The 20903-nt window shown below is 46.2% G+C and overlaps 1 protein-coding gene across 1 annotated transcript in view; it reads left to right on the forward strand.

The window, feature by feature from the left end:
* Positions 1–20607, forward strand: part of LOC137351410 (cyclic AMP-responsive element-binding protein 3-like protein 3) — a 42486-nt gene extending 21879 nt beyond the window's left edge. The window contains exons 5-10 of the mRNA XM_068015858.1: positions 1125–1238; positions 4424–4530; positions 8300–8368; positions 11670–11754; positions 12446–12542; positions 19044–20607. Of these exons, the coding sequence (XP_067871959.1) occupies positions 1125–1238; positions 4424–4530; positions 8300–8368; positions 11670–11754; positions 12446–12542; positions 19044–19390 (819 nt within the window). The 3' untranslated portion in view covers positions 19391–20607. The remainder of the gene's footprint in view (positions 1–1124; positions 1239–4423; positions 4531–8299; positions 8369–11669; positions 11755–12445; positions 12543–19043) is intronic.
* Positions 20608–20903: the final 296 nt, after the last annotated feature.

The raw sequence follows: 20903 nt of genomic DNA on the forward strand, positions 1-20903 counted from the left end.
ACAGCCCCCAGGTCAGGTGTTTTCCCCAAAGCACAAAGCTACTTTCAGTTTCCCTCCCAAGTACCATACAGTCTCTAATACTCAAGCCCACACATACAATCATGACATGATTCGTTTAGCATTGCTCTAGTCCAGAGCTGGCACAGACTTGATGGGCTGAATGGCCTCCTTCCAGGCTTTAACTTATGTTTAATATAGCCCATGCTACCTCAAAAACTTCAATTGCACTTTTGGATCCAACTAGTTACTTAATCGATGCATGTAAAATACTTATTACTTAGGGACTGTTAATAAATGTTTGGATTTAAACTGATGTGAAACATTGATTTTCAATAAAGACAGAAAAGTTATAAATGCTCACGCTATATAATGACAGTCCCTAGGTATGAATTTGTTACCTATGCTCTTGTTAAAGCCAGCAGGTATCAGATAAGTCCTAGCACTCTTGTCTCTGAGTCAGGAAGTTGTGGATTCAAACCTCACTCCAGAGACTTGAGCACAGGCTGACACTTCAGTGTAGTACTGAGGGACTGCTGCACTGTCAGAGGAGCCGTCTTTCAGATGAGTCTCCATTTGCCCTCTCAAGTGGATGTAAAAGATCCAATGGCATTATTCGAAGAAGAACATGGGGGTTATCCCTGGTGTTCTGGTCAATATTTATCCCTCAACCAACATCATAAAAACAGATAATCTGGTCATTATCACATTAGTGTTTGTGGCAGTTTGCTGTGTATAAATTGGCGGCTGTAGGTTTAGAGGGGATTTGAGGAAAAATCTTTTCACCCAGAGGGTGGTTGGAATCTGGAACGCACTGCCTGAAGAGGTGATAGAGGCAGGAACCCTCACAACATTTAAGAAGTATTTAGATGAGCACTTGAAACGCCATAGCATACAAGGCTACGGGCCAAGTGTTGGAAAATGGGATTAGAATAATTAGGTGCTTGATGGCCAGCGCGGACATGATGGGCCGAAGGGCCTGTTTCTGTGCTGTATAACTCTATGACTCTATGTATTTCCTACATTACAATTCAGAAGTATCAGCATTGGCTGTAAAGTGCCCTGACATGTCTTGAAGTTGTTAAAGCTGCTATATAAATGCAAATCTTTCCTCTTGTTTTTTGCAGCACCAGCACAAGCCGCAGCTGCACCAAATCCGGGAGCTGGTGCTCAATGATGATGAGAAGAAGTTGTTGGTGAAGGAAGGGGTCACACTTCCATCGCAGCTGCCACTGACTAAAGTACGCTGTCGTCTAACCGTTGCTCGCGCTGTTCACACCGGAGTAGGCTGCTGTGAACCACAGCAGGGGTGGCACTAACCAGAGCAGGCTGGTGATAACCAAGCAGGCCGGTTATAACTGGAGCAGACCGGTAATAACCAGTGCATGCCAGTACTAAGCGGAACAGGCTGGTGTGAACCAGGGCAAGTGGGTAGCTTGTCATTCTAGAAACGTTATCCTTTGTCTCAAGGGATCTGGAATTCAAAGGGGTGGAAGTTATGTTACAGTTGTACAAATCTCTTAGCCCACATCTGGAGTAACTGCATTCAGTTCTGCGCACTGCATCTCAGAAAGGATATATTGACCTTGGAGGGTGTGCAATACAAATTCAGCAGAATGATACTAGGTTAAAAGGGTTAAATTAAGAGGGGAGGTTGGATAGACTAGATATGCCTTTCCTTGAGTACAGAAGGTTAAGGCCTTATCTAACTGAGGTGTTTAAGATGATTGAAGATTTGATCAGGTGGATTGAGTGAAACTATTGTCCCTGGTGGAGGCAGTCCAGAACAAGGGGGCATAACATTAAAATTAGAAGTAGGGCTGTTCAGGGGTGATGTCAGGAAACCCCCAAAAAGCTGTTGAGGCTGGGATGGGGATCAGTTGAAATGCCAACATTGAGATTGTTATGTTTTTGTTAAGTAACTGTATTAAAGGTTGTGGAAACAAGGCAGGTAAATGGAATTAAGATACAGATCAGCCATGATCTAGTTGAATGGTGGAACAGGCTCGAGAGGCTGAATGGCCTCTTCCAGTTCCTGTAAATGGCGAATTCCCTATCTCGGTCATGCAGTCAGATGAGGTGCTTTGCTGCAGAGGATTGGGAAGAAAATCGGAGGAAAATAAAGAAGAGATGAGAGGAATTACATGGCACATGCTGGAAAGGAAGATGGGTTCAGAATTTGGATTCCAGTCTTTCTAGACCAAATCCACTTGGAACATTGATCTGCCTTTTCTCTTTCTCTCAGATGGTGATAGATTCGCTGTGAATTCCGAGCCCTTTCTAGTTTTAGAGAAATTAAAGACACCCTTTCTCCAAGTTGTCCTGATTGAAAGAGGAACTGGGGAAGGAGGAGGGGTTGTGTCTGGGGGGAGGAGTGATGGCATCAGTGCAGTGGGTATGAAAACATGGATAGAAGGGGAAACAGTAAAATAAATTGAAAACTGGGATTGACAACAGATCAACCTATGGGTGTTACAGTTCCTGTTACAAGCGCATACTGCCTGACGGTGCCCTGGCAGGGATAAATATTCTCTTACGAGAGGCATTTCTACCAAGTATGTGTTAATGAGCTGAAATAGGCCAGATCCTTCAGTACTGGCTGCATAAATCCAGGGCCTTGATCAGTCCTACAGTATCTTGAGCCAGAACCTTCAGTTTCTCGGTTTTTTTTTAGTTTAGTGATACAGCACTGAAACAGGCCCTTCGGCCCACCGAGTCTGTGCCGACCATCAACCACCCATTTATACTAATCCTACACTAATCCCATATTCCTACCACATCCCCACCTGTCCCTATATTTCCCTACCACCTACCTATACCAGGGGCAATTTATAATGGCCAATTTACCTACCAACCTGCAAGTCTTTTGGCTTGTGGGAGGAAACCGGAGCACCCGGAGAAAACCCACACAGACACAGGGAGAACTTGCAAACTCCACACATGCAGTACCCAGAATTGAACCCGGGTCGCCGGAGCTGTGAGGCTGCGGTGCTAACCACTGCGCCACTGTGCCGCCCTGTCCCGCGGTGCTGGGGTAGGGAACCATTTTCCGTCAGCCCAGTCTTTTACGCGTTAAAATGCAAGATATGAACTCCCCAGACCAATTTGAAGAATTACATGACAAGATTCCATGTTTTAGGACTTTTATTATAACAACTAACCTTTTTAAAACATTTATTCTTTCATGAGGTGTGGGCCTCATTGGCAAGGCCAGTGTTTGTTGCCCAATTCCATCCCTAATTGCCCTTGAACTGAGTGGCTTGATTGGCCGTTTCAGGGGGCAGTTAAGAGTCAACCACATTGCTGTGGGACTGGAGTCACATGTAGGCCAGACCAGGTAAGGATGGTAGATTTCCTTCCCTAAAGGGCATTAGTGAACCAGCTGGGTTTTTACAACAATTGATGATAGTTTCATGACACCATTACAGAGACTTCCAGATTTCAGATGTTTATTAATTGAATTTTAAATTCTATCAGCTGCCGTGGTGGGATTTGAATGTGTGCCCCCAGGGCATTACCCTCAGCCTCTGGATTACTAGTCCAGTGACATTACCACAATGCCACTGTCTCCCCTAAAAATCATCAGTATCTAAATAGTACTTTTAAAGTAGCTAATACTCCAAATTACTGAGAACAGTATTTTCTTCACTTATTAGACCCTCACACCATGTTTATACGTTACTGTCCTTGAACGAAAATCTTTTGCAGTTAAAAGTCCCAGACTCCTCCCAGTTGCAATGGGTTGGATCTCCCAGTCCCCCTCAAAGTCAATGTCCTCTTTGCTCAGGTGTTAAAACCTTGCATTCTCTGCTTTTCAAAAGGGCCTTTGATCTGGGTTCCTTGTTCTCCTGGTAACCAAGATTCCTGTCTTGTCTTTAAGCAGCGTTGGTGAGAGGTCACATGACTTCTCTGACTCCGTTTTACACTACATTAAAAATCACAGTTTTTTAAAAACAAAATAATGCTACAAAGTCCAGCGTTCATAACAGCAGGCATATGTTCTGTCTCAGCCTCTGAGTTGAACTCCCTACTTGGGTACTGGGAATACAGTGGCCAGGTATGGCAGGAGAGGATTATTACACAACATATGTCCCTCCCTTTTTATCTGTAGTTTCATTGCCACATTAGATCCTTCGTGCTGCCTCTGAAGGTATCACTGCCTAATGTTTTTACGCTTCCTTGTCATTGAAACCTGGCAGACAATTCCAGGCCACCCCTTCTTGATCGTTTCTGGTTTTGTGCATTCATGCTCCCCCTTCCTCCTTGTTCTCTTCCTCTCTCTCTCTCTCTCTCTCTCTCTCTCATTCCCTCTCATTTTCTCTCTCCCTCTCTTTTTCTCTCAGTCCCCCCTCCATTTCAGCTTATCAGCAGTAATTGAATCAGACTGAGAACAGACTGGATGAGTTGAGTTCTTTCCTCCTCTTAGCAAGAAGAACGGATTTTAAAGAAGATCAGGAGAAAGATCCGGAATAAACAGTCTGCACAAGAGAGCCGCAAGAAGAAAAAGGAGTACATTGACGGCTTGGAAAACAGGTGAGGGACACTGTAATAACGACACCAGGTAGCGTGATACTGGGACCTCAGAGCCACCACTGGCGAATCTCAGCCAACATGGTGGTGGAAGGGCTACAATTGGCCTCAGTGCCTTGGGACAAAGGAAGGGGAGAAAGAAGTGAAGGAGAGGGTAAGAGTGGGGGAAGAGTGAAGGGGAAGATGTTGGTGAGGCTGCATTATCCTGTGTGTGCATCATTTAATGTATGCCCTCGGAAAACCAGTGCAAAAGTGGAAATGTAACCCAGTAGCGACCAGTTTGACTCTCCCTCACATCATCTCTGTCCATGTCCAGAGGAACTATTTTGAAGGGCAGAAAGAGGTCACCTGGGGGACAGGTTGTCAGAGGGATTGGGGTGGCGAACAGTCATGTACCCTTTCCCCACTTTACCCAGTTGTGGCTCTATGCCAACTCAATAGTCAAGCATTGACACAGGGTGATAAAGGCAGGTGTAGGCAAAGCATTGCAGGGCCAATAACTGAGTCATTCTTTAGCAGTGAACCACATCCTTTCCACCCTACCTGTGATCAAAGGACATGACCTCACATGATGATGTCAGCTTATTCAAATATTTAAATGTCATGAGCAATGCACTGGGAGGCGGTGGGGGGAAGGGACTAGACTTCCTTGGCCAGCAGCAAGTAAGTGATCACTGCTGTAGCCAGGTCATGTTTTGGGCGGGAAGGTGGATGCTGGCCAAGTAGCATTGGCTCTTTGAGGCCCAGAAATGTGACTACACGTAAGAATAGTCAAGTCTGGTGGTCTCAGTTGAAGGTCAGGCCCACCCACAATAACAGTAATAGCTTGCATTTATACAGCATCTTTAAAGTAGTAAAACATCCCAAATCATTGCACAGGAGTGTTATCAGAAAAAAATTGACCCTTGAGCTACATAAGGAGATATTAGGACAGGCGACCAAAAGCTTGGCCAATGAGGTAGATTTAAGGAATGCTTTAAAGGAGGAGAGAGAGGTAGAGGCAAAGTGGCTTTGGGCCTAGGCAACTGAAGGCACGCCCACCAATGGTGGGATAAAGGAAAATTGGGGATTGATCAGAGGCTGGAATTGGAGGATGGTAGAGATCTCGGGGACAGGGGGTTGGGGGGGGGGTAGTTGATGTAGGACTGGAGGAGGTCACAGAGATGGGCAGGGGCAAGCCAATGGAGGGATTTGAGCATTAGGATACAAATTTTAAATTCGAGGCATTGCCAAACCGGAATCAATGTATGTCAGTCAGCACAGGGGTGACGGGTGAATGGGACTTGATGTGGGATAGGATACAGGCAGTAGAGTTTTGCGTGAGCTCAAGTTTACGGAGGATGGTAGGATGGACGATAGCCAGAAGAGCATTTAGAATGGTCAGGTCCGGAGGTATCAAAGTCATGGATGAGGGTTTCGGCAGCAGATCAGAAAAACAAACATTTACTGATCTCCCCATGGTGTCCAATGCCCCAGACCCTCAGTGATTGGGGTAACACACCACATTTTTGGGAGTAGACATTGTAAATGGGACTTTGAGCCTGGGTATGCAGGCTTCAGCAGTGGAAGCCATTCCCATTTGCTTTTCCCTACGTTTAGCACATGAGACACAGAGCAGGCCTCAGCTCTAGCTGGCACTGAAGCACTAAATCATCAGTCTCCCACCAGCCTAAACCGACCAACAAACTTTTGAAAGGAACAGCAACACAAAATTTTCACAAAATTGGCAATCTCACCTAGGCCAAAAAAAAACTTGCATTACTGGAGGACAGAGAATGTGGTATCATTATTCAAGAAGGGTAGCAGGGATAAACCAGGTAATTATATGCCTGTGAGTCTAAAGCCAGTGATAGGGAAATTATTGGAACAAATTCTGAGAGACAGGATTAATCTCCACTTGGAGTGGCAGGGATTGATGAGGAATAGTCAGCATGGCTTTGTCAGGGGGCTATCGTGTCTAACAAATTTGATAGAATTTTTCGAGGAGGTGACTAGAGGTGTAGATCAGGGTAAAGCAGTTGATGTCGTCTGCATGGACTTCAGTAAGGCTTTTGATAAGGTCCCGCATGGGAACTTGGTTAAGAAAGTAAGAGCCCATGGGATCCAGGGTAATTTGGCAAATTGGATTCAAAATTGACTTAGTGGAAGGAAGCAGAGGGTGACGGTCGAGGGTTGTTTTTGCGAATGGACGCCTGTGACCAGTGGGGTATCACAGGGATCGGTGCTGGGACCCTTGCTGTTTGAAGTGCACATTAATGATTTAGATGTGAATATAGGAGATATGATCAGTAAGTTCGCAGATGGCATGAAAACTGGTGGTGTCATAAATAGTGAGGAGGAAAGCCTTAGATTACTGGACGAAATAGATGGGCTGGTAAGATGGGCAGAGCTGTGTCAAATGGAGTTTAATCCTGAGAAGTGTGAGGTGATGCATTTTGGGAGGACGAACAAGGCAAGCGAATATACAGTGGGCGGTAGGACCCTAGGGAGTACAGAGGGTCAGATGGACCTTGGGGTGCTTGTCCATAGATCACTGAAGGCAGCAGCACAGGTAGATAAGGTGGTTAGGAAGGCATACACGATACTTACCTTTATTAGCCGAGGCACAGAATATAAGAGCGGGGAGGTTATGATGGAGCTATATAAAACGCTGGTTAGGCCGCAGCTGGAGTACTGTGTACAGTTCTGGATACCACACTATTGGAAGGATGTGATTGCAATGGAGAGGATGCAGAGGAGATTCACCAGGATATTGACTGGGCTGGAGTATTTCAGTTATGAAGAGACACTGGATAGGCTGGGGTTGTTTTCCTTGGAGCGGAGAAGGCTGAGTGGGGACCTGATTGAGGTATACAAAATTATGAGGGGCATTGATAGGATAGATAGGGAGAAACTTTTGCCCTTAGCGGAGAGGTCAATGACTAGGGGACATGGATTTGAGGTAAGGGGCAGGAGGTTTAGAGGGGAGTTGAGGAAAAATGTTTTCACCCAGAGGGTGGTTGGAATCTAGAACACACTGCCTGAAGGAGTGGCAGGGACAGGAACACTCAGGACATTTAAGAAGTATTTAGATGAGCACTTGAATCGCCATAGCATACAAGGCTATGGGCCAAGTGTGGGGAAATGGGATTAGTTTTGGACGGGTGCTTGATGGTCGGCGCAGGCTCGTTGGGCCGAAGGGCCTGTTTCTGTGCTGTAAAACTCTATGACTCTATTTATGTAAGGTCTTTTACAACCTTATGATGTCTGAAAGAATTTTACAGCCAATGAGATACGTTTTGAAGTGCAGTCACCTTTGTAATGTAGAAGACAGCTGTCAATTTGCGCACAGCAAGCTCCCACACATATCAAAGTGATAATGTTTTAGTGAAGCTGATTTCGGGATAAATTTTGGCCGACACTGGGGATAGCTCCTCTGCTGTTCTTCCAAATAGTACCATGGCAACTTTTATGACCACCTGAGAGGGCAGATGGAGCCTCAGTTTAAGGACCTATCCGAAAGATGGCACCTCTGACAGTGCAGCACTCCCTCAGTATTGTACTGGAGTGTCAGCCTAGACTTTTGTGCTCAAGATGGTCAAAGGATAGCCAGCGTGGGAGAGGCAAGTGTGGGGCGTTCTTATGAAGTGGAGGTTTAGGCACATGGTAGGCGAAGTAGATAGAGCTAGTGCTTTCTCAGTCCTCGGTAATATACCAGTTACCCAGTGCTCTCTGTTATATTCAACATACCTTGTGTTCTCTCAGAAGAACTGCCTTGTTCTTTCACCTTCAGAATGGCAGCCTGCACGGCCCAGAACTATGAACTGCAAAGAAAAGTCATCTGTCTGGAGAAGCAGAATACGTAAGTGGTCTCCTCTGTGGAAGGTGATGTACAGCACGCACCAGGGCTTCTGTTCATTAGGAGACGGTGTGACAGTGGAGCCCGGCCATTGGTATTCCATCCAACCCCAAAACTGACCTTCTGTCGGCGGGGGGATTCTCTTACTGCAGCTCAAACTGTGTGTGGGTGGGACTGTATCACAAAAATCATCTTATGTTCGACCGGTGAGATTAGTGCTCGCTATGTCAGTGGGTTTGGTTAAAACCAATTTTCACTTGGTGTTAATGTCTAGTCGGTAAAGCAACAACAACTTGCATTTATATAACCCCTTTAACATAGAAAAACATCTAAAGATGCTTCAGAAAAAATTGGATGCCATGCCAAAGGAACACGTAGGAAGTTTGACCAAAAGTTTGGTCAAAGAGGTGGGTTTTAAGGAGGATCTTAAAGGAGGAGAGAGGGATGAGGCCTAGGGATATAGGGAGAGAATTCTGGAGTGTGGGACCTAAACAGCTGAAGGTACGGTCACAAATGTTGGGGTGGTGAAAGTGGGAGAGAGATGCTAAATTTAAATGAACATAGAGTTTGAAGCAGTGGAGTGGTGGGGTCAGGCAGCATCTGTGGAGAGAAAAACAGAGTTAACATTTCAAGTCTGTGTGACCTTTCATCAGAATTGGCAAACGTTAGAAATGTAATAGATTTTTGAGCAAGTGAAAGGGGGGAGGGGAGGAAAAGAAGAAAGGGGAAGGTCTGTGATAGGGTGGAGGGCAGGAGAGAGTAAATGACAAGAAATTTCATGATGCAAAGCCAAGGGGAGTGGTAATGGGACAAGTAAAGGAACAAATGATGTGTCTGGGTGAGGTGTAAATGACAGGAAAGCAGCTGTCCGAACACAAAGTAAAGGGATTAAGAAAGAAACAAGTGGGGGCGGGAGAATTAGGAAATGAACCAGCAAAAAAAAAGCTAAAAAATAAAAAAAAAATAGGGGCAGAGGTTATGATCCAAAATTATTGAACTCAGTGTTGAGTCCAGAAGGCTGTAAAGTGGCCAGTCGAAAGATGAGGTGCTGTTCCTCGAGCTTGCTTTGAATTTCAATGAAACACTGTAGCAGGCCAAGGAACAAAAGGTCATAGTAGGAACAAGGTAGAGAATTGAAATTGAAATGATAAGCAACAGGAAGTTCGGGGTCGTGCTTGCAGACTGAACTGATGTGTTCTGCAAAGTCATCACCCAGTCTGTGTTTGGTCTCCCCAATGTAGAGGCCACCACATTGTGAGCAGTGAATAGAAAATACTAAATTGAAAGAAGTACAAGTAAATCATTGTTTCACTTGGAAGGAGTGTTTTGGGCCCTGGACTGTGGGAAGGGAGGAGGTAAAAGGGCAGGCGTTGCATCTCCTGTGCTTGCATGGAAAGGTGCCGTAGGAAAGAGGGGGAGTGTTGGAGGTGATTGAGGAGTGGACCAGAGTGGCGTGGAGGGAATGGTCCCTTTGAATACTGACAGGGGAGGGGAAGGGAAGATGTGTTTTGTGGTGGAGGTGACAGAAATGGCGGAGGATGATTCGTTAAATACGGAAGCTGGTGGGGTAGAAAGTGAGGACAAAGGGAACCCTCTTGTGGTTCTGGGAGGGAGGGGAAGGGGTGAGGATAGAGGTGCTGGAAATGGGCTGGACACAGTCGAGGGCCCTGTCAAACACAGTGCTGGGGGGTGGAATCCTCAGTTGAGGGAAAAGGAAGACGCATGGAGAGTTGCATCTTTTGAACAGATAGGACGGAGATGAAGAAACTGGAAGAGTGGAATTGAGTCCTTGCAGGAAGTGGGGTGTGAGGGAGTGTAGCTGATGTAGCTGTGGGAGTCAGGGGGCTTATAGTGAATATTAGTAGACAGCTTATCCCTAGAAATGGAGACAGAGAAGTCGAGGAAGGGAAGGGAAGAGTTAGGAATGGACCATGTGAAGGCGAGAGAAGGGTGGAAATTGGAAATTGAAAACAAAGTCAATTACATTTTCCAGTCTAGGGCAAGAGCAGGAAGCCACATGAATACAGTCATCAATGTACTGGAAGAGGTGAGGGAGGTGACCTGAGTAAGACTGGAACAAGGAATGTTCCACATATCCTGCAAAAAGGCAGACATAGCTAGGATGCTTTTATTTGGAGGAAGTGAGTGGAGTTGAAGGAGAAATTGTTCAATGTGAGAACAAGTTCAGCCAGGCAGAGGAGGGTGGTGGTGGATGGGAACCGGTTGGTCCTCTGTCAAGGAAGAAGCAGGGAGCCCTCAGATCATCCTGGAGGGGGATGGAGGAGTAGAGGGATTGGATATCCATTGTGAATAGCAGATGGTGAGGGCCAGGAAACTGGAAACTGTTGAAGTGTCGGAAGGCATCGGAAGGGTCACCGATGTAGGTGGGAAAAGACTGGACAAGGGGAGAAAAATAGAGTTATGATAGGAAGAAATTAGTTCAGTGGGGCAGGAACAGGCTGAAAAAATGGGTCTAGCAGGGCAGTCCTGTTTGTGGATTTTGGGAAGGAGGTTGAAGTGGGCTGTACAGGGTTGGGGAGCTATGAGGTTAGAGGCTGTGGATGGAAGATCTCCAGAGCGGAGATGAGATGAGGTCAGTGATAGTCCTGGATACAATGGCTTCATGTTCAGTAGTGGGGTCATGGTCCGGGCGAAGCAGGACTAAGGGTCAGAGAGTTGGAGTGCGGCCTCTGCTAGGTAGAGGTCGGTTTGCCAGACAACGGCGGCTCCACCCTTGTCAGCAGGTTTAATGATAACGTTAGGGTTGGACCTGAGAGAACGGAGTGCTGGAAGTTCACAGGGAGACAGGTTAGAGTGAGTGAGGGGAGCAGAGAAATTGAGATGGCCGATGTTTTGTCGGTGGTTCTCAATGAAAAGATCAAGGGAGGGTAAGAGGCCAGAGGTAGGGGTCCAGATGGAGGGAGAATATTGGAGATGAGTAAAAGGATCCACTGAGCGGAGTGAGGACAACTGGCCAAAGAAGTGGGCGCGGAGACGGAGGTGACAGAAGAAGAGCTCAGTGTTATGCTGAGCTCAGTTCATTGTGGTGGGAGCCATAAGGGGATGAAACTGAGATCTTGGCTAAGGACAGATTGTTCAGAGTCAAAGAGGGGAAGGTCAAAGGGTATTGTGAATACATGTCAAGGGGTGAGGTTCGAAGAAGAGATGGGGTCAGAGGAAAAGGAAGGGGAGGAAGGATCCAGAGGGGTGTTGGTACCCATGAGTTGTTGAAGCTTATGACTCTTCTCATCTGAGAGGAAGATAAAAAGTTTTGTTAAAGCTAAACATTGCTTCCTTCCTACAGGACATTACTGCAGCAATTGAGAAAACTCCAAACCCTGGTCATGCATTCAACCGGCAGGACTGCACAGACAGGCACCTGCATCATGGTACGTCATTGGGCATGTCATTGCAATACCCATACACACAAGATGAACTTTAATGTGAACTTTAACCTTTTGGTGTGTTTGTTGGTAAAATGGAAAGACTGAAAGCAGAGGGGATGGAATTGGACATGGCGGAAACAGAAAACAAGTGGGATCACATTGGGTGCCCGTTATACCCTCTGCTCAATATTCAGTTCCATTGTCTTCAACAGATTGAATATCAGGCCCGTGACATAACAGGTACCAATGTGAGTCAACCTGTTTTATGGCGCAGGCCCATGTCCAGTTTCACCTGCGGAGAGTATGTCTGCTTTACTAATCACAGTGGCTGATTTACCTCCTTGGTTATTGAATTGTGGTAGATATTTGTTAACTAAGTACTCACACATGTGGAGTAAATTGACCTGTATTGCCCATGAGTGGCTAAAATGGTGTTATCGTTATCACACCTGGGGCTAGTCAGTGATTTTGATTGGACAGCATTGAATGACCAAAGCGATGACAGCATTGTGGAACTAAGCTGCCTCTGCACGGAATCTGCACCTTTAGCAGTCAAGAGGAGAAAATAAAATGGCAGTGATTAATTCTGGCTCTTCTTACTACAATTGCAACAGAGACATTGTCCCTTTAAGGTGCAGAGCACTGTTAGTGTTGATGTGAGCCATGTAACTTTTGGTCTTTTCTCTCTCCTCAGGTGCTGATGTTGTCGTTTGGCCTGATTATTTTCCCCAGCTTCAGTTCATTCAGCGCTAGTAAGGGTGCAAAGGAAGATGACTTCACACCTGTACGAGGTTAGGACTGGTACCCAGAGTAACTTAATACCAGGAGAATGGGAGAACAGTTCAACACCAGACTCTGGTGACAAGTAACAAACAGAACTTACAATCTGATTTATGTCCTTGGGTGTAAACCCGATCACTTGACATGTCCCTTTTGTAAACACAGAAGGTCATCAGACATCTCATTGTAAAGTTACCCTGCTATTGTGGCAGGCACTGCCCAAGCATTTGACACCTGCCACCACAACAAAATATATAATAAAAACAATAGTTGGGAATGTGGCTTTTGGGGGGAGGGAATTTGGCCTCTGAGGTGGCAGAATGCAGCTTAAGAAGAAGGCTGATATTTTGCACATGCTCCACAGAGTGACTGAAACATCAGGAGCAATTTTAACCCAACGCACCCATTTGGGAAACATAAGAACGTAAGAAATAGGAGCAGGAATAGACCATTCGGCCCCTCGAGCCTACTCTGCCATTCAATTCGATCATGGCTGATCTTCTAGTCTGGCTGAAGTCAATGGGAAGCAATATTAGGCAGGGTGCCAAACTGGTATTCCACCCCATCCTGTGTATTTCCTGTTAGCTGAATTAGGTTAAAATTACTCCCAGGAGTATTGGTAAAAAGAAAGAACTTGAATTTATAAAGCGCCCTTCTTGATTTAATTACATCCCAAAGCGCCTTACAGCTAATTAAGTACTTTTTTGGAGTATGATCACTGTTGTAAGGTAGGAAATACAGCAGGCAATTTGCACACAGCAGGATCCCACAAACAGCAATGTGAAAATGACCAGATAATCTGCTTTAGCGATGTCAGTTCAGGGAAACAGGACACAGGGGATAACTCCTTCTTCCAAATAGTGTCATGGTATCTTTTACATCCACCTGAGATGGCAGAGGCTCTACTGGTCTAATTGGTTCCAGCCTTTACTCTGGGTATTAATGGCATACAACAAGTTGGATATTGATCCACTAGATGTGGTACACCTTTATTAAACCACAAAGTAATAGTACATACTCACGATAATACCAGTTGCTTAGCAGTCCTGCGAGCCGGAGTCTGTCTCAGTGGTCAATCCACCGCGAATCTTCCATGTGTGACTTCCGGATGGCTGACCACACCGCCCTAACCACTGCAGCAGAGATGCTCCTGTGGGCTCTTTCTTTATATCTTTTTTGCTATGGCCTTATTCCATATAAGGTAAAACTTGTTTTTAACTTCTTCAATTGGTCTGCAATTACCTCACTATCCTTTTTGAAAAACAAGGTATATGGCTAAAGGCTTGGGCCTCACGTAGGAGTTTCAAGGCCCATAGCTTCAGATAACAAAAACAGTTTCCCTACTTCATTATCTCTAGCACCATTATCAATTTTCAGACTGGTACAGATAGACATTATTTTTTAAGCTCTTAACGAGCAAGGCCTGGATCTGTTCCGGGATGCCAGCACTTTTGCTTTTAATAGTTTTGCAGACCCTGCTAATTCTGACAAGGCAATGCCATGATCAGAATTGACCATCTTGCCTTGTGTTTTCAAGTCCACAATACAGTTCATTAGATATCTTCAGTCTGGGTACTCCGATGCTCCATGTTGCCACCATGAGACAGACTCCACACTCACAGGACTACACCACAACCAGTCTATATTCGTTAATACAAAAGAAATAAAAGAACAGTTACATGGTGAAAAAGTGATTGTACATTAAAAGGTAAAATAATACATTGGCTTACAGGGCCTCGGTTTAACAGCTTATCCGATAGATGACGCCTCCAACAGTGCAGTGCTCCTTCATACTGACCCCGCGACAGTGCAGCGCTCCCGCAGTACTGACCCTCCGACAATGTAGCAGTCCCTCAGTACTGACCATCTGGCAGTGGAGTGCTCCGTTGGTACTAACCCTACGACAGTGCAGCGCTCCCTCAGTACTGAACCTCCGGCAGTGCAGCACTCCCCGCTCAGTACTGTCCCTCCAACAGTGCAGCGCTCCCTCAGTACTGACCCTACGACAGTGCAACGCTCCCTCAGTACTGACCCTACAACAGTGCAGCACTCCTTCAGTACTGACCCTACGACAGTGCAGCACTCTCTCAGTACTGTCCCATGGACAGTGCAGCACTCCCTCTGCACTGACCCTCTGACAGTGCAGGACTCCCTCAGTACTGAGCCTCCGATAGTGCAGTGCTCCCTTAGCACTGACCCTCTGACAGTACAGCACTCTCTCAATACTGACCCTCTGACAGTGCAGCACTCTGTCAGTACTGCCCCACAAACAGTTCAGCACTCCCTCAGTATTGACCCTCTGACAGTGCAGCACTCTCTCAGTACTGCCCCATGGACAGTGCAGCACTCCCTCAGTACTGACCCTCTGACAGTGCAGCACTCTCTCAGTACTGCCCCACGGACAGTGCAGCACTCTGTCAGTGCTGCCCCACAAACAGTTCAGCACTCCCTCAGTATTGACCCTCTGACAGTGCAGCACTCTCTCAGTACTGCCCCATGGACAGTGCAGCATTCCCTCAGTACTGACCCTCTGACAGTGCAGCACTCTCTCAGTACTGCCCCACGGACAGTGCAGCACTCCCTCAGTACTGACCCTCTGACAGTGCAGCACTCCCTCAGTACTGCCCCACGGACAGTGCAGCACTCTCTCAGTACTAACCCTCTGACAGTGCAGCACTCCCTCAGTACTGATCCTCTGACAGTGCAGCACTCCCTCAGTACTGACCCTCTGACAGTGCAGCACTCTCTCAGTACTGCCCCGCGGACAGTGCAGCACTCTCTCAGTACTGCCCCATGGACAGTGCAGCACTCCCTCAGTACTGACCCTCTGACAGTGCAGCACTCTCTCAGTACTGCCCCACGGACAGTGCAGCACTCTCTCAGTACTGACCCTCTGACAGTGCAGCACTCCCTCAGTACTGCACATTCAATGGTTTTAGTTTGGGCTTCAGGGGAACCAAACTTCAAGCCACAGTCAACTGCGGCTGTAAATTTGAATTAACTCACACGTTTTCTTGAAGTGAATCAGCTGGTGATGGTAGTTGAGAATATCATGAGCTACGAACTGAGAGCAGCTTTTTGCAGCAGTTCGCATGAGTAATTTAAGCAACTGCTTTATGTAACTTGCACTTCCTTAGCAGAATGATCCCTCACAGATTTGAAATTGAGAGAGTAATGGTAAACCAAGCATGGGTAAGGAAATAAAAATAAAGCAGTGCAGATGCTGGAAATCTGTAAAGAGAAACCACAGAGATAATGGCCAAAAACACTCAGCAGATCAGGGAACATCTGTAAAGGAAGGAAAATATTAATGTTATTGGTGCAGCCCTTGAGGAGAATGTATTCTGATGAGTGGCTGTATCTATAACCTTCATTTTTTCTTTCTTTGAAACAAAATGTAGCACCTTTAATGCAGTGAAACCTCCTGAGGTGCTTCACAGGAGCGTGTTCAAACAAAATTTAACATACGAACATATGAGTTAGGAGCAGGAGTAGGCCACTCGGCCCCTAGGGCCTGCTCCGCCATTCAATAAGATCATGGCTGAACTGATTACTCCACATTTCCACCTAACACCGATAACCTTCCACTCACCACCCCCCTTACGTATCAAGAATCTATTTACCTCTGCCTTAAAAATATTCAGACTCTGCTTCCACTGCCTTTTGAGGAAGAGAATTCCAAAGACTCACAACCCTCAGAGAAAAAACATTTCAGCTCATCTCTGACTTAAATGGGCGACCCCTTATTTTTAAACAGACCCTTGGTTCTAGATTCTCCCAGAAGGGGAAACATCCTTTCCACATCCACCCTGTGAAGACCCCTCAGGATCTTGTATGTTTCAATCAAGTTGCCTCTTACTCTTCTAAACTCCAGCGGATGCAAATCTAATCTGTCCAGTCTTTCCGCATAAGATAGCCCACCCATTCCAGGTACTAGTCTAGTAAACCTTCTCTGAACTGCTTCCAATGCATTTACATGTGAGCCACATAAAGAGATATTAGGACAGGTGACCAAAACTTGGACAAAGAGGTAGATTTTAAGGAGGAAGCAGTCTATCCTCATATGTGAAGGAATATCTAGTCCTTGGGCTGAAACTTTGAGCCCCTCAGAGGTTGGAAATAGAGGTGGACGGGGCCTAAAGATTACGGAGCCAGCTGGTATGCTGGTTTCCTGACCCCGTTCTGCCGACGCATGCTCGGGGCCCGGCAAGCCATCCCACTCCCACATGGACAAGCAATTAGACTCGTTAAGAGCCATGTTAACCAGGGATTAAGGAGGCTGACTGGAAAATACCAGTCAGCCTCCAGTTACCCATTGTGACAGGAGGGCAGGTTAACTGCCTGGAGGCGGGCACCCAGTGGCAGGCTAGGATGCCAGCACTCCAGGCAGGCCTACAGGCCCTTCCTGCCTGCCTAGGTGGGGTTCAGCCAAAGGCTGCCTTGTACACCCTGCCCACAGTTGTGGCTTGGCTGCTTTCTGTACTGGGACCCGGGTTCAATTCTGGGTACTGCCTGTGCGGAGTTTGCAAGTTCTCCTTGTGACCGCGTGGGTTTTTGCCGGGTGCTCCGGTTTCCTCCCACAGCCAAAGACTTGCAGGTGATAGGTAAATTGGCGGCCGTTGTAAATTGCCCCTAGTGTAGGTAGGTGGTAGGGAATATGGGATTACTGTATATGGGACTCCATTCCATTCTCCCAGTTTCTCCGTCTCCGACGCATCTGCTCTGATGATGCTACCTTCCATGACGGTGCTTCTGATATGACCTCCTTTTTCCTCAACCGAGGATTTCCCCCCACTGTGGTTGACAGGGCCCTCAACCGTGTCCGACCCATTCCCCGCACCTCTACCCTCACCCCTTCCCCTCCCTCCCAGAACCGTGACAGGGTTCCCCTTGTCCTCACTTTTCATCCCACCAGCCTCCATATCCAAAGGATCATCCTCCGCCATTTTCGCCACCTCCAGCGTGATGCCACTACCAGTCGCATCTTCTCCTCCCTTCTCCTGTCAGCATTCCGAATGGATCGTTCCCTCCGCGACACCCTGGTCCACTCCTCCATTACCCCCACCACCTCGTCCCCGTCCCAGGGCACCTTCCCCTGCAATCGCAGGAGGTGTAATACCTGCCCATTTACCTCCTCTCTCCTCACTATCCCAGGCCCCAAACACTCCTTTCAGGTGAAGCAGCGATTTACTTGTACTTCTTTCAATGTAGTATACTGTATTCGCTGCTCACAGTGTGGTCTCCTCTACATTGGGGAGACCAAGCGCAGACTGGGTGACCGCTTTGCGGAACATCTCCGCTCAGTCCGCAAGCAGGACCCTGAGCTTCCGGTTGCTTGCCATTTCAACACTCCCCCCTGCTCTCATGCTCACATCTCTGTCCTGGGATTGCTGCAGTGTTCCAGTGAACATCAACGCAAGCTCGAGGAACAGCATCTCATCTACCGATTAGGCACACTACAGCCTGCCGGACTGAACATTGAGTTCAATAATTTCAGAGCATGACAGCCCCCCACTTTACTTTCATTTTTAGTCATTTTTAGTTATTTTTTCTTCCTTTTTTTTGCATTCCTTTTTACATTTTTTACAATCTTTTTTTGCATTTATTTCATTTCATCTTAGTTTGTTCAGTTTGCTTACCCACTGTTTTTTTCAGGTTGTTTTTCTTCAGGTTTGCACTTGCTGATGTTCTATATTCAGTATATTCACACCTAATCTGTACTAATGCTTTGTCTTTCAAAACACCATTAACATATTGTTTGCCTTTGCTCCGTGACCTTTTGGTCAGCTATGTGGCCTGGTCCAATCTGCACCTTCTCCTTTGTTATCTCTTGCCCAACCCCCACCTCACTTGTTTATAATCTGTGACTTTTCTAATATTTGTCAGTTCCGAAGAAGGGTCACTGACCCGAAACATTAACTCTGCTTCTCTTTCCACAGATGCTGCCAGACCTGCTGAGTGAATCCAGCATTTCTTGTTTTTGTTTCAGATTTCCAGCATCCGCAGTATTTTGCTTTTATATTATTATGGGATTACTGTCGGGTTGGTATAAATGGGTGGTTGTTGGTCAGCACAGACTCGGTGGGCCGAAGGGCCTGTTTCAGTGCTGTATCTCTAAATAAAAAATAAAAAAATAAATAAAATAAAACAGTGGATGAGAGGGCACCTGCTTGTTGAAGCACCCTCTCAGTTACTTACTTTTTACTGCAGCCATTTGCTCCTTTGAAGCTGGAAGGCCTCTGATTGGCCCCAATCTGACTGCTACCCCCCCAGGGTGGGTTTGGGACCCAGAAACTGTCCCAGTTCCTGTTTCCTGCCCCTGAGGTGAAAACTCAGCCTCTTGTCTCTGCTGGGGTTGAGCCAGGGAACTTGGCTAAGTGGGTTGGAGCTCCAGTGGAATCAGTCACTCTACTGACCCTCATTAAAGAGGCCTGTTTTTAACTGGAATTAAAAGCTTCTACACCTCTATCGGGGGAGTTCAATAAGCTATAACATTGATTTTTTTTTTGCAGTATTTTCTAGGTCTTTGCATGACCTGGAGTCTTCCCGAGTGCTTCAGATGTTGGCCAGCCCTCACAACCATGCCGCAGCAGAGAAGAATTCAGAATGGAGTGATCAGCTCACTTTGGAGAGTGGTGTCGCAGTTAAAAAACAAGACCAAACAGCGAATGGCAAAGAACTCACTGGGGATATTGGGAGCCTCTTGTCCAACAGGTCCAACCCTTCACTGAGGAATGGTGCCATTGCCAAGGATGTCACAGTCCTTGAAGACCTCAATCCTGAAGACCATACTGCAGATCATGCACTAGGGCATTCCGCATGGACTGAACTGACCCCTGACCACAGAGATGAAATGTAGGGGCTTTTTAAATCTGGGACTTTTCTTATTCGTTGATGTTTAAAGGGGAAAGGAATTGCGACTGATCGAGTACTGAAGATTGGAATAAGATTTACATCATTCCATCAGAATACATTGTACCAGTTCTCCCTCGTACATCAGAAACAGCCCCTCTGTCTCCATATTAGCCATATTGCACAGTCCAGATATTGCCTGATCTGCCACATCTTGGTTTTAAGTGGGTACAATGTCTATATCTTTAATTCTTTTTTTTTACAGTAAATAACAGTCTTAATGACATTACTATGAACAATCCCAGCTTCATAGCATTAATACTCAGCACCATAATTGACATTTTTCAAAACTTCCCAGAGCATTAATAACACTTGGATCTCATGTGCAGAAACTATATTATTTCACTTCTTGTAATGATAGCATTCTTCTTTCTCTTCCTTGAGCCTGGATCAGCAGTGTGATCGAGAGGTTCTGGGCCTCCGTGGCCATGCTGCGTCGGTGAATTGGCCTCTCCCTCTCCCCCTGGTTCGTGCAACTGAGCTTTGCATTTTCTGAGCCTGTCCACCCCACATGGTTTCAATTCTTCTCCAATATTTCTTTTGGTGCCTGTTTCTCCACTTCTTTAGCAAAGGTGGCGATATGCTGGCGCATGTTTGGATGAGTGAAGGTTGATCTCCTGGCATCTTGCCCAAGTTTCCCTTCTTAATATGAACACCTAGGCTGACTATGAGGTTGGAAGCTGTGACGGGGGAGCACTGGACTGGCCTCCAGAATCGGTTGAATGAGCTTTCCCCTTCACTGGCATCTCTCTTGAAACCCTAACCAATTTTTCCTCTCCCTAGACCAGGGACTGGAAATCCAGTTGTAGACTCCACTCCCTCTCGCCAACCCCCCACACCATTCCCCCACCTCTTGCTATTCCCCTCTTACACCATCCACCCTGTCACATAACCCATCTTGTCAACCCCTTCCTCATCATCAATCTCTCACTATACCCAGCCCCCTCGCCATGTACTCTTCCTTTCCATTTACCCCTTCATCATCCACCCTCCTCCACCCTCCACTCCCACTCCCACTTTTAGATGTACCTGTTTCTTACACACTGCTTTATATGCTGATTTTCTAAAAAATGTTGTAACACTTGGTGAATGTTTACTGAATTTGATTTTTAAAAAAAGATTTCACTGCAACCATCGGAATGAATACAAATCATTAAAATTTCATAGATCTGTAAAAATACATTTGTGGATCTTTTTTTCCACACACTTTCGAATCCCTACTAACCACTTCCTCCCCAGTGGATAATAGAAAGTGGAAGATGATTGACAGTCTGTTAGTTTTGGCCTCATAATCCAAAAAATGATCACTGGCAATATTAGCCGGTTGCTTTGTATGACATTCCCCAATCTTGATAGGGGATTATTTTAACTAGGTTAAGACCTGCACTAGAATAGTCGGACATCATTCTAACATACAAAGTGTTTGCCCGCTAATACTGTTACTATTTCCAATATTAATT

The sequence above is a fragment of the Heterodontus francisci genome, chromosome 36 (assembly GCF_036365525.1).
Source record: "Heterodontus francisci isolate sHetFra1 chromosome 36, sHetFra1.hap1, whole genome shotgun sequence".
In the NCBI taxonomy this organism is placed as follows: domain Eukaryota; kingdom Metazoa; phylum Chordata; class Chondrichthyes; order Heterodontiformes; family Heterodontidae; genus Heterodontus; species Heterodontus francisci.